This window comes from Leptodactylus fuscus, chromosome 4, assembly GCF_031893055.1.
Source record: "Leptodactylus fuscus isolate aLepFus1 chromosome 4, aLepFus1.hap2, whole genome shotgun sequence".
Taxonomy (NCBI): Eukaryota; Metazoa; Chordata; class Amphibia; order Anura; family Leptodactylidae; genus Leptodactylus; species Leptodactylus fuscus.
In genome coordinates this window covers 136,051,937-136,066,103 of record NC_134268.1, presented here as the reverse complement: position 1 = coordinate 136,066,103, position 14,167 = coordinate 136,051,937, and the positions used below count along the sequence as shown (strand labels likewise).

Here is a 14,167-nt window from a genome sequence, read left to right as displayed (position 1 = left end):
TTTCTGACTGGTAATTCAAAGAATATATTGGGGTTATGTGCACCCACAATTTTTACTACTGGTATACAGTGCCATTGTCTGACTGGGAATTCAAAGAATATATGGGGGTTACGTGCACCCACAATTTTTGCTACTGCTATACAGTGCCATTGTCTCACTGGGAATTCAAAGAATATATTGGGGTTATGTGCACCCACAATTTTTACTACTGGTATATAGTGCCATTGTCTGACTGGGAATTCAAAGAATATATGGGGGTTACGTGCACCCACAATTTTTGCTACTGCTATACAGTGCCATTGTCTCACTGGGAATTCAAAGATTATATTGGGGTTATGTGCACCCACAATTTTTGCTACTGCTATATAGTGCCAGTTTCTGACTGGTAATTCAAAGAATATATTGGGGTTACGTGCACCCACAATTTTTACTACTGGTATACAGTGCCATTGTCTGACTGGGAATTCAAAGAATATATGGGGGTTACAAATACCCTCATTTCTTGCTACTGCCATATAGTGCCAGTTTCTGACTGGTAATTCAAAGAATATATTGGGGTTACGTGCACCCACAATTTTTGCTACTGGTAGATAGTGCCATTGTCTCACTGGGAATTCCACAAATAATTTGGGGATTCATTCACCCTACATCTCAGGCTCTTGCCATATTCACCCAGGTTGTCAGTGCTGCACCAGCTCGTTCCCAGACAGCTCGGCCCGAAAAACACGTTACCTATATAGAGGATTTGGACAATGAAGACAACATGTTCTAAATCTAATGTCTGCACCTTCTCCAGAATTAAAATATAGGCAACGTTTAACTTTCAAATAGCACTGCACAAAGGAAGAGCTCATCAGCTTGTCTCATGACATGCTACTGAAAAGTGTCATTTGTGTATCTTAATGTAAATATAGTTGTATAAGCTTTTTGGGTTTTAGGCACTGCCAAGTTATTTATTACCACCCGCTCCCTTATAATGATGATGACGCCAAAGTCACTGTGGGTGTTCAGAGCTCACAGCTTTGGTTGACATTTGTCTTGCTCTCTGTCGGTACCAGCTGTCTTTTTGGATACCGTAAAGTTATGTTGACTTTATTAACAGCTATAGAAGCTTTAGCCAGGTTGTGACGGTGTGTAACCCTAACACTAAGTGGGATACACATTAATAGTCAGTCTATGTACGCTAAACGTATTACTGAAGTAATTTTTTTTCCCTCTCCCCTAATATAAGAAAGGAACAGACGTTAGACCTAGACCGGGGTTCGAGGCTTGTAAAAATCCAGTATTATTTGTTCTTCATGATGTGAAATATGTGTTGAAAAGCAACCCAAGATGAAGTCAGCCATGTGTGCCAGTGTGTTACTTGGCATGCCTTTGCTGGCCCCAACTGTAAGGGTCACTCTCCATTTCCTCCATTTTCCACTCCCCTTCACACCATTTGTGGTGAAGCAATGGGATGCACTGAAGTGCACCCTCTAGCCTCGTGTGGGACAGGGACATCAGATGCCACTCCAACCCCCTCGTCTTCCTCCGCCAGCCAACGGTGCGAAGATGAGGAGTGTGCTCTGAATGTTTTCTGCCTAGCAGAGGCTAGTTCTCACTTACGAAAATGGCCCCACTTTGACCTGTATATCAGGCACAATGGTGTAGGTTTCAAAGAAACATGGCACCAACAAGTTGGAAAACGTGGGCCATGCGTGGACCGTGTTTGAGTCTGGCAAGCTCCAGATCTGCTACCAGGTTCCAGCCATTATCACAGGCACAAAAATGCCAGGCCCCAGGTGTAGCAGGGAAAAAAAAAATGCCCTCTCAGCCAGGATGGCATCCCTGACCTCGGAGGCACTGTGCTGTCTGTCCCCCAAGCTGATGAGCTTCAGCACCGCCTGCTGACGTCTCCCCACACCAGTGTTTTAGCGTTTGCCGCTAGTAGCTGGGGTGGAGGTTGCAGCGTCGTAGGGTTTGTCTACTCCTGCTATGAATTTTGGCCTGGGAGAGGAGATAGGCCACCCCAGTTTGCACCCGGGGAACAGACTCCACCACATTCACCCTGCCTGTCATTAAAGATAAGCACTGCAGCATCCCTGACCACAGGCGCTTGTCCATGTGTCGGTGGTCAAGTGGACCTTGCAGCAAAGCGCAGAGCTCTGGGCCCGACTGATGTTATGGGACACATGCAGGCGCAAGGCAGGGACAGCACACCAAGAGAAGTAGTAACGGCTAGGCCCAGCATAGGGAGGTGCCCCAGCTGCCATCTGCTGACGGAAGGCCTGGGTCTCCAGAAGCATAAACAAACACCAACATCTCCAGGGCCAGCAGTTTATCGATGAGGCTGTTAAAGGCTTGGGCATGGGGGTGGGTTGTGTTGTACTTCTGCCTGCAATGAAAAGCTTGGGAGATGTGGAGTGGCTGGGAAGAGGCGCATGATGGTGCAGGCCAAAAGGGCACATGAGGGTGAACTCCCCAATGTGTCAGAGATAGGTGTGTAGGTGTCCTTGCATCATATACTTGCACCATATTTGGCTTTGGAAGTTAATTTTGTGCCAAAAAGTGGTTAAGACAGCGATCCCTCAGCTACTCCCGTTACACTGTCTATTGAAGTTACCATCTGTGGAAGTGGACCACCATTTCTAAGATCCCAAAGGAAGCAGGCAAGAGATGTGGAGTTCAGAAAAAAAGATGAGAAAATAAGTGTAGGCTGTAGAGCACAGAGGGATCGGAGAGGACAGAGCTGGTGTCGGCCAGGTATTCCCACAACATGCGCCTATACTTGTCCCTCCTGGTGACACTAGGCCCCTGAGTGGCAGTAATTTGTCCAGGGGGGCCATTAACGTGTTCCAGACCTAGGAATAAGTCTTCCAACAGGGTAGAGTTTTGCATGCCTTTGCTTCTACCCACTGTTTTTGCTGCTTAGCTTCCCTCCACATCTACACTGCTTTCACCCCTAAACATCACCCCAGTTTATGCCTTTGCTTCTACCCAGGTTTTTTTGTTGATTTAGCTTCCCTCTACATCTACACTGCTTTAGCCCCTAGACATCACCCCTGTCCATGTGGGGTCGGTGGCCTCGTCATCCACCAACTCCTCTTCCAATTGCGCACTGCCCCCTTACTGCAAACCGCACATGACCACAGCTTGCCTTGATGGCAACTGTGTCTCATGATCCCCACTTAGGTCCAGACAAGTCGGTGGCGGGTCCAAAACCCCAAAATTGGAAGGAAATGGCAGATGCTGCAGTATTTCTAACACCTGTTCCTGGTGCTCGGGCCTGGTCTGTGTTGTACCCTGCACCCTGCTTAACGCAGCTGCCATATCCGAAGTTGTGCTGAGCGCATGCTAATGTTTTGTGTCCAGTGCAATGGATGGGATGGGATTTCACATAAGTCTGCCACCCATGGCCACTCATGGTTGAGCAACTGAGGGAGTTGACTTTGACGAACCCGAGGGTTTTGGAGTTGGAACTACATCAAAGGTCTGTGCTGCTCACACACTCTGCTCAACACATGATATGTTTAGTGCCAGCAGTGTGGAGACGTCGCACAACAGCCGTTGTTCCAGCAGGTACAGGCGTTGTAGGAGTGCATAGAGGCTAGCAGCGGCAACTATAGACTTTAAAAACTATCCGCACAAGCGCCACACTTTCACCAGTAGCTCAGGAACATTGGGGTACCTTTTTCAAAAGATTAGCAGCAATGAGTTAAAAACGTGGCCCAGGCATGGAATATGTTGCAGGCTGCCAAGCTACAGAGCCAATCCCAGGTTACGGCCATTATCACACATGACAACATGCCTGGGCCCAGGTGCAGTGGCAAAAACCACATTGCCGTCTCATCGAGGATGGCATGACTCACTTTGTAGGCAGTGTGCTGTCTGGCCCCCAAGCTGATGAGCTTCAGCACGGCCCGCGGACGTCTCCCCACACCAGTGTTGCAGCGTTTCCAGCTCGTGGCTGGGGTCAATTTAACAGCGGAGGAGGGTGGTGTTTCAGCCCTCCTCCCAGGAATGTTGTGTGGGGAGACAAGTCAGGCCACCACATTTTGCGACCCGGTCCACGCCTCAACTACATTCAACCACTGTGCCCAAATTGAAAGGTAGCGTCCCTGTCCGCATGCACTTGTCCATTCGTAACTGGTCACATGGAACTTTAGGGCTAAGCGCTGAATTTAGGGACCGCCTCATGTTTGGGGGAAAGTGCTGGTGTGGACGGCACAGTGCGGTGGCGCAGTAGACACTCTGCCCAAAAAGGGCAGAGTGTCCCCCAGCCGGGATTCCAACATCTCCTGGGCCAGATTTCTTGAGATGAGGCCGTTGAAGCCTTGGGCATGTGGGTGGGTTGCGCTGTACTTTAGCATGAAATGAAAGGCTTGGGAGATGGGGAGTTGCTGGGAAGAGGCGCATGATGGCGCGGGCAAAAGGAGAAATGGCAGGAAAAGGTGAGGATAAGGGTGAACTCCCCAAAGTGTCAGAGGCAGATGTGGAGGTGTCCTGGCTGCTGGTCTGGACTGCAGCGCCAGCCCTGTCAACAGTGGGAGAGGCAGTGGCCGCCAGGCTAAAGGACGATTATCCTGCGCTTGCTCTCACCCACTGAGCCCAGGGCTTGCCTTCCAAATGATGGCACCCGCAAGAGGTGGTGAGATTCCTCTCCGCAGATCTCCAAACCATCTTGGACTTGCAAATTGCACTAAATTTGTCATGTAACTGACATGTATATGATGAGTCTATCCATTGTCTGTTCATTTTGGTGAAAGTCAGCCTGTCAGCTGACAGACAGCTGTGCTTGTCAGTGATGATGCCACCGGCTGCTTGTACCCCCAGTTTTTGCTGCTTAGCTTGCCTCCACATCCACACTGCTTTTGCCCCTACACATCACCCCTATCCATGCCTGTGCCTCTAGCCATAAATCTGCCACCCATGGAAACTCATGGTGCAGAAAGTGAGGGAGCTGACTCTGAGGAACCCTTGGGTTTTGTAGCTGGTACTCCATCAAAGGTCTCTGCTGCTCACACACCCTGCTGAACATACGGTATCTAGGGTTAGAGCGTGTGGTGACCTCGCACAACAGTAGGTGCTTCAGGCAGATGTAGGCCTTGCTGGAGTGTATTGCGGCTAGCTCCAGGTACTGTAGACTTGGGAAAGTGGGTGTCCAAGTGCCGCACTTTCACCCTTAGCTCAGCTAATTTGGGGTATGTTTTTAAAAATCATTGCACCACTACATTGAACACGTGGGCCAGGCATGGAACGTGTTGGAGGCTGGCAAGCTCCAGAGCCCTCCAACAAGACAAAAAAGCCTGGCCCCAGGGGCAGCGGGGATAAACAAATTGCCATCTCATCCAGGATGGCATCCCTGACCTCAGAGGCAGTGTGCTGTCCGTCTCCCAAGCTGATGAGCTTCAGCCCAGCCTGCTGACGTCTCCCCACACCAGTGTTGCAGCGTTTTCAGCTCGTAGCTGGGGTCAATCTAACAGCGGAGGAGGAGGAGGGTGGTGTTTCAGCCCTCCTCCCAGGAATGTTTTGTGGGGAGACAAGTCAGGAAAATTCTTGAAACGGGAGAGTTTTGCATCTTTGCCCTTGCTGCCTATGGACATCCCTTTGCCTCTAGCCACCATTTTCCCTGCTTTGCTTGCCTCCACATCCACACTGCTTTTGCCCCTAGACATCACCCCAGTCCATGCCTTAGCTTGTACCCCCAGTTTTTCCTGCTTAGCTTGCCTCCACATCCACACTGCTTTTGCCCCTAGACATCACCCCAGTCCATGCCTTAGCTTGTACCCCCAGTTTTTCCTGCTTAGCTTGCCTCCACATCCACACTGCTTTTGCCCCTAGACATCATCCCTATCCATGCCTCTGCCCCTAGCCATAACTCTGCCACCCCTGGAAACTCATGGTGCAGAAACTTTGGGAGCTGACTTTGAGGAACCCTTGGGTTTTGTAGATGGAACTCCATCAAAGGTCTGTGCAGCTCACACACCCTGCTCAAGATATGGTATTGTAGGGTTTCAGCGTGTGTGAATGACGGACAACAGCCTGTGTTTGGACAGATGTAGGCCTTGCTAGAGTGTTTTTAGGCTAGCAGCGACTCCTGTGCACTTGCAAAAGTGGGCGCACAAGCGCCGCATTTTCAACAGTAGCTTCGGTACATTTGGGTATGTTTTTAAAAAACTTTGCACCACTAGGTTAGACGTGGGCCAAACATGGAACGTGTTGGAGGCTGGCAAGCTCCAGAGCCGCTACCAGGTTCCAGCCATTATCACAGGCGTAAAAATGCCAAGCCCCAGGTGTAGCAGGGAAAAAAAAATGCCATCTCAGCCAGGATGGCATCCCTGACCTCGGAGGCACTGTGCTGTCTGTCCCCCAAGCTGATGAGCTTCAGCACCGCCTGCTGACGTCTCCCCACACCAGTGTTTTAGCGTTTGCCGCTAGTAGCTGTGGTGGAGGTTGCAGCGTCGCAGGGTTTCAGTCTACTCCTGCCATGAATTTTGGCCTGGGAGAGGAGATAGGCCACCCCAGTTTGCACCCGGGGAACAGACTCCACCACATTCACCCTGCCTGTCATTAAAGATAAGCACTGCAGCATCCCTGACCACAGGCGCTTGTCCAAGTGTCGGTGGTCAAGTGGACCTTGCAGCAAAGCGCAGAACTAAGGGCCCACCTGATGTTGAGTGACACGTGCTGGTGCAAGGCGGGGACGCCACACCGGGAGAAGTCGAGACGGCTAGGGACGGCATAGTGAGGTGCCACAGTTGCCATCAGGTCCGGGAAGGCGGGAGTTTCAACAAGCCGGAACGCCAACCTCTCCTGGGCCAGCAGTTTAGCGATGTTGGCGTTCTAGGCTTGCGTGGGTGGGTGGTTAGCGGTGTATTTCTGCCGGCGCTCCAATGTCTGAGAGATGGTGGGTTGTTGTAAAGAAGCGCCTGATGGTGCCTTTGGTGCAGGAGAAGGAGATAAGACAGAAACAGGGGAGGATGAGGGAGAAGTCAACAAAGTGGCGGAGGCAGATGAAGTGATGTCCTGGCTCGTCCTCTGGAGTGCATCGCCAGCACTGTGAGCAGAGGCAGTGGCATGAACGGCGGGCGACGTTTGTCCTGCCGTTGCTGCCTGCCACTGATTCCATTGCTTGGATTCCAAATGACGGTGCATTGAAGTGGTGGACAGGTTGCTCTTCTCAGGGCCCCTACTCGATTTCGAGAGGCAAATTGTGTAGACGACACTATATCTGTCCTCGGCGCATTCCTTGAAAAAACTCTACACCTTCGAGAAACGTGCCCTCAATGGGGGAGTTTTTCTGGGCTGGGTACAAAAGGGAACATCTTCGGACATTCCGGGTCTGGCCTGGCTTCGGCAAAGCAGCTGACCTCTGCCTCTGGACATGTCTCTGCCTCTAGCTACCCTTTTTGGTGCTGCACCTGCCTCAACATCCACACTACTTTCCCAGCTTGACATCCGCCTTGCCCAGGTGGGGTCGGTGTCCTCGTCGTCCACCACCTCCTCTTCCAACTCCTGTCTCGCCTCCTCCTCCTGCACAATGCGCATGTCAACTGGCTGCCCTGACAGCAACTGCGTCTCATCGTCGTCGATGAGGGTGGGTTGCTGGTCATCCGCCACCAAATCGACCGGAGATGGAATGGAGGAGACTCTAGTGTTTGAGCATCTGGACACAGATACTCGTCTGTTAGGTCCGTGGAATCGCGAAATGGAGGGGCAGGTTGCGGTACAGTCAAAGGAAGGGAGAACAGCTCTGGGGAGCAGGGACAGTTGGGGTTATTGTTCTGGGAAGATTGGGAATTTTGGGTGGAAGGAGGACAAGACTGTTGGGTAAGAGGAGGTAGAGGCTGACTGGCTGGTGGACAATGTGCTTTAAGCGTTATCCGACAGCCATTGCAAGACCTGTTCCTGGTTCTCGGGCCTACTAATCTTTGTACCATTCAGCCTAGTTAATGTGGAACTTTTGTGCAAAGCGCAGAACTTAGGGCCTGCCTGATGTTAAGGGACACACGCTGGTACAAGGCTCAACTCACCCTAAGTGCCAAAAACACTGCTGGTGCAAGGCTCTACTCATGCCAAGGGCCTCAATCTCTGCTGGTAGCTCAGCTTAAGGTCCTGTAACTTTGTTTGGAAGGGCTCATGTTAAGGGCCAGAAAAGTGAATTTTGGAAGGTCTTACCACATCACACACACACACACACTCACACACTCAAAATGACAGTTAAGTGTGAGGGCTTTTGGAATTCCCATTGCCTATTTGATTTGTGGTTGTCATGGGGAACGTGATTTAAAGGGGTGGTTGTTACTGTTTGAGCTTAAATTGGGGTTTGTGTCCATTTGGGGAGTAAAGAAGGTTTCCAGGTATTTTCCCACTTTGATAGAGGTTTTTTGAATGTGTAAAGTGTGTAGTTGTTAGGCAGTGATGTTGGGGTAATAGAGGGTCTTTGGTGTGTTAGATGCCCCCAGACATGCTTCCCCTGCTGTCCCAGTGTCATTCCAGAGGTGTTGGCATCATTTCCTGGGGTGTCATAGTGGACTTGGTGACCCTCCAGACACAGATTTGGGTTTCCCCCTTAACGAGTATCTGTTCCCCATAGACTATAATGGGGTTCGAAACCCGTTCGAACACACGAACATTGAGCGGCTGTTCGAATCGAATTTCGAACCTCGAACATGTGTTCGCTCATCTCTAATAATAATCCAATAAGTAGCGACCACTTAAAAACTAATGCTGAATCTTTGATTTTATACCACCTAGTCGGGAATGTTGCATTCCAAACTTTGTTTCTAACTAATGATTAGAGATGAGCGAACACTAAAATGTTCGAGGTTCGAAATTCGATTCGAACAGCCGCTCACTGTTCGAGTGTTCGAATGGGTTTCGAACCCCATTATAGTCTATGGGGAACATAAACTCGTTAAGGGGGAAACCCAAATTCGTGTCTGGAGGGTCACCAAGTCCACTATGACACCCCAGGAAATGATACCAACACCCTGGAATGACACTGGGACAGCAGGGGAAGCATGTCTGGGGGCATAAAAGTCACTTTATTTCATGGAAATCCCTGTCAGTTTGCGATTTTCGCAAGCTAACTTTTCCCCATAGATATGCATTGGCCACTGCTGATTGGCCAGAGTACGGAACTCGACCAATCAGCGCTGGCTCTGCTGGAGGAGGCGGAGTCTAAGATCGCTCCACACCAGTCTCCATTCAGGTCCGACCTTAGACTCCGCCTCCTCCGGCAGAGCCAGCGCTGATTGGCCGAAGGCTGGCCAATGCATTCCTATGCGAATGCAGAGACTTAGCAGTGCTGAGTCAGTTTTGCTCAACTACACATCTGATGCACACTCGGCACTGCTACATCAGATGTAGCAATCTGATGTAGCAGAGCCGAGGGTGCACTAGAACCCCTGTGCAAACTCAGTTCACGCTAATAGAATGCATTGGCCAGCGCTGATTGGCCAATGCATTCTATTAGCCCGATGAAGTAGAGCTGAATGTGTGTGCTAAGCACACACATTCAGCACTGCTTCATCACGCCAATACAATGCATTAGCCAGTGCTGATTGGCCAGAGTACGGAATTCGGCCAATCAGCGCTGGCTCTGCTGGAGGAGGCGGAGTCTAAGGTCGGACCTGAATGGAGACTGGTGTGGAGCGATCTTAGACTCCGCCTCCTCCAGCAGAGCCAGCGCTGATTGGCCGAATTCCGTACTCTGGCCAATCAGCGCTGGCCAATGCATTCTATTAGCTTGATGAAGCAGAGTGTGCACAAGGGTTCAAGCGCACCCTCGGCTCTGATGTAGCAGAGCTGAGGGTGCACAAGGGTTCAAGTGCACCCTCGGCTCTCCTACATCAGAGCCGAGGGTGCGCTTGAACCCTTGTGCAGCCTCGGCTCTGCTACATCAGAGCCGAGGGTGCGCTTGAACCCTTGTGCACACTCTGCTTCATCAAGCTAATAGAATGCATTGGCCAGCACTGATTGGCCAGAGTACGGAATTCGGCCAATCAGCGCTGGCCAATGCATCCCTATGGGAAAAAGTTTATCTCACAAAAATCACAATTACACACCCGATAGAGCCCCAAAAAGTTATTTTTAATAACATTCCCCCCTAAATAAAGGTTATCCCTAGCTATCCCTGCCTGTACAGCTATCCCTGTCTCATAGTCACAAAGTTCACATTCTCATATGACCCGGATTTGAAATCCACTATTCGTCTAAAATGGAGGTCACCTGATTTCGGCAGCCAATGACTTTTTCCAATTTTTTTCAATGCCCCCAGTGTCGTAGTTCCTGTCCCACCTCCCCTGCGCTGTTATTGGTGCAAAAAAGGCGCCAGGGAAGGTGGGAGGGGAATCGAATTTTGGCGCACTTTACCACGCGGTGTTCGATTCGATTCGAACATGGCGAACACCCTGATATCCGATCGAACATGTGTTCGATAGAACACTGTTCGCTCATCTCTAGTTATTATATTTCAACCACCCTCTATTTTCCCTACGTGCCTTTTCCCATTCTTCAGGATCTAACTTCCCTTCTGGGGGCATTCCCAATCTTTTCATCAGTCTGTCCATATTCTTAACTTCTGGCTTCCATTTCCTCCTCTTTATTATCTCTTTTGCAGGGAATCCAAGAGATTTCCCCAAAGTGCCGAGTGAATTACCCATATTTTAACTTTATTTCACTATATTCAGCTTCAGTGGGGACTCTTACCTATCGTCATCAAACCAGAACCAAGTGACATTACTCAAAATTTATTTTAGGGGCACTTTGCGTGGCTACCTCTGAAACTGAGAGACACACCTAGCATAAATCTCAAATGCTGGAGAGTTTCACAGAAAACTTTTTGAAACCTGTTAAAAACCTGGTCAGGAAGAGGAGAGAAATCTGGATACATCTTTACTTAGAACCTCTGTTGAATGGAAACACCTAATTGTCATTTAATTCATGTATTACTAGATACAGAGATTTGTTTCACTATATATAATAAGTAATCACTGCAGAACATAAGGAAGTATATAATATAGACGTATAATTTTTCTGTTGAGTCTTTTTAAAGTGGATATACATTTCTTGAATTAAAACATTTTCCAGGATTTTATTTTCTTCCACAATATGTGGGAGAGATTAAGTGAAATTTTATTCACTTATTCTGGGGCTGTAAAACACTGCATTGTTTCTAGCTGCCTTTCTGCAACATGTGCAAAAAATCCCAAATATTACGATTATCAAATTTAAAGGTGATTTTATTGCATTTTATTTTATTGTATGTTACTGAACAACCATCAATAACCAAATAGGAATTCTGATAAAAATTAGAGATGAGCAAACACTGTTCGGATCAGCCGATCCGAACAGCACGCACCCATAGAAATGAATGGAAGCACCTGTGACGCTGACTTTGCCGGCGGCCGGCTGGCGTCACAGGTGCTTCCATTCATTTCTATGGGTGCGTGCTGTTCGGATCGGCTGATCCGAACAGTCTTCGTTCATCTCTAATAAAAATGTAACGTGGTGGGATGTACCAAATTAGATATAAAATTGATATTAAGCTGACCAGATAAAACTTTATTTGTTTGCTTTAATGTAAAATAAAATATTTTTTGGAAGAAATAACTAAAAAACTTTTATTTTGTCTTTGTTCTAGGACCAAACTGTTTTGCAGAGACTACTGTTATCCCAGCCGGAAGAGAAATAAAAACTGATGACTGCACTATATGCCATTGTACTTATGAAGAAGGAACCTGGAGAATTGAACGGCAAGCATTATGCACTAGACATGAATGCAAACAAATATGACATTTTTAAAACTCAGCGGTACCAATGGACTTATGGCAATGGACAATCTGGATGCAACATATGACAAAAAGTAAAATGATAAAAACTGTTCCTACCATTGTATTTCTTTTTCATAAAATGTAAGATATAAGAATTTTGGAAAAAAAATAAGATATAGATTTCTGTCTGAATAAATGTGTATTTTTCACAGTAATTACTTAACTACACTAAATATTCTATGTATCTAAAAATCCTTACAGATCAATAAATGTTTTCTATAGATAATACAAAATAGAATGCTGTGCATTTATTAAGCTTTGGTGCCCACATTTTATAAGAAATAAAGGTCCTTATGAACTTCTTTCAAATTTAGATCTGATGGTAGACTATTCATTAGAATGATTCTCCAGTTCTGTTTACTTCTTATTGGTTATGGGCATTTAATTTATTAAATAATATTGCTTTTTTTACACTATGCCGAAATTTTAAAGGAACAATATTTTCCAATGTAACCTAAATGGTGTTCATGTCACATTGGCTCTTTGTTGTCTCTTTGGAACGTTCAATGTTGCATTTAACCAGATACAATTAGTTACTTGGTGGAAAATGATGTATATGCCACGGGTGAGAAACAGATGAAAAGTTGAGAGAGAGAAAGCAGCAATTGTAGAGAGAATGCGGAGTAAACAATCCATTCATAGAGCACTCCCATGTCACTCTATACAGCATTACTTTTTATTCATTCAATAGCTAAGTTCTTTACATACAATGTAATAAACAATAGTCATTCGTATTTTAGTAGGTATTGGGTTCCCTTACCTCCTAGGCCTTTGTACTGCTACAAAGGTAGTACATATGATATATTTTCCCCCCAAGGCCCCCTGCACACAACTGTTCCACAATCACGGTCTGCATGAGGGCCATATTTCCCAGCCTTAACACGGCTGTGTGCATGGAACTCACTGCATCACAGTAAGATACGATGCAGTGAGCTCCTGAATGGCCTGAACATTACTGTACTAGACTGACATACAGCTGTCAATACACTAGTGATCAGGCCATTCCGGAGCTCACAGCAGTCTGACCTGACAGCTTTTGTTACATTGTTCATGTACTGGAGTGTACTTGCGTCTTTTTATGCTCTTTTTTTGTAAAAAGGTATAAATTATAAATACAGGGTGAAAAAGATCTCGATTTAGGCTGCCCAACAAAAGTGGCACAAGTAGCTTAATAAAAACTCTCCTATGTGTTTTGTACAGCTGGTTTTATCAGTGGTCACTTGTTGGCTTTTTTTCTACTGCCGTAGTACATCTGGAGCTCTGCATATGCAATATGGTACCTAAAAACCATTCCAGCAATATCACAACTCCAAAGGACAAGTATTGCTTCTTCCCTCATGAGCCCTGCTCTGTGCCTAAACAGCAGATTATGATGACAAGTGAGGAAATTATGTACTAAGATGAATTATGGAACAAGATGGGGTTCTTTACTACCTGGAAAAAAAAGAAAAAATATCAAAAATTACAGAACTGTAAAAATTGTTATTCTTGACCCCTAGGGCTCTTAAATTGCAACATGGTATCTAATAAATTTACCAAAAGCCATAAGGTGTTCTTTCGTTTATTAGGATGGTGTTTGTGTACGTTCCCAGGGAGTAACGCGCCGCTCATTTAAACATGTAAACACGTGTCAGAGTGAGGCGCTTCAAAGCCGGCTTACGCGCGCTACCCATTGAAATCAATGGGTGTTAAAGCCTCCCATTTTTTTTTTTTCAATCGTTTTTATTAGAGTTTTAACAGGACAAAAAGGGAAAAGGCATGCACATGTCATCCACAGTATATAGATATATAAAGCTGTCTAGGTAGTACAATAACATGACACTGTGGTATATCATGAATAATAAAGATAAAATTGTAAGGTGCAAACAGGGAAAATAAACATAAACATAAGGCACTTAGAGCTATCCCGGTAATATCGTATAGTATCAGGATTAGGTGAAAGCTTCACAGTAAAGACATGGTAATCAAGTGTTACAATCTCAAAGTCAGTGGTGAGGACTGCTGGCACAGAAAGAGCAAACATATTGAATCATCAAAAATAAAAGGGTTATTTGTGATAAATAGACAATGACCATATCTCCCATGTAAGCATAAAAGATAAGTAAGAAGTTTTATCTAACGACAGTGTCTTTTCATACAAGTAAGTGGTATTAATCATGTCCACCAAGTTCGAGATAGATGGGATGGAGGTAGATTTTTTCCATCTTTGGAAAATCAGCAGTTTGGCCATGGTCAAAATTTTGCATATTAGATGTTTGTGTGGACAGAGGACTTCAGGTAGTCTCAGCATGAGGATGCCCAGTGCCGGAGAGGGGGCAACAGTATTGTGACAAATGCGGGAGATTAAGGCA

The 14,167-nt window shown here is 46.8% G+C and overlaps 1 protein-coding gene across 3 annotated transcripts in view; it reads left to right on the top strand.

The window, feature by feature from the left end:
* Positions 1 to 11,991, top strand: part of VWC2 (von Willebrand factor C domain containing 2) — a 414,069-nt gene extending 402,078 nt beyond the window's left edge. For all 3 annotated transcript variants that reach the window (XM_075271156.1, XM_075271154.1, XM_075271155.1), the window contains exon 4: positions 11,627 to 11,991. In XM_075271156.1, coding sequence (XP_075127257.1) covers positions 11,627 to 11,778 — 152 coding nt within the window. In that variant the 3' untranslated portion in view covers positions 11,779 to 11,991. The remainder of the gene's footprint in view (positions 1 to 11,626) is intronic.
* The last annotated feature ends 2,176 nt before the right edge of the window (positions 11,992 to 14,167 follow it).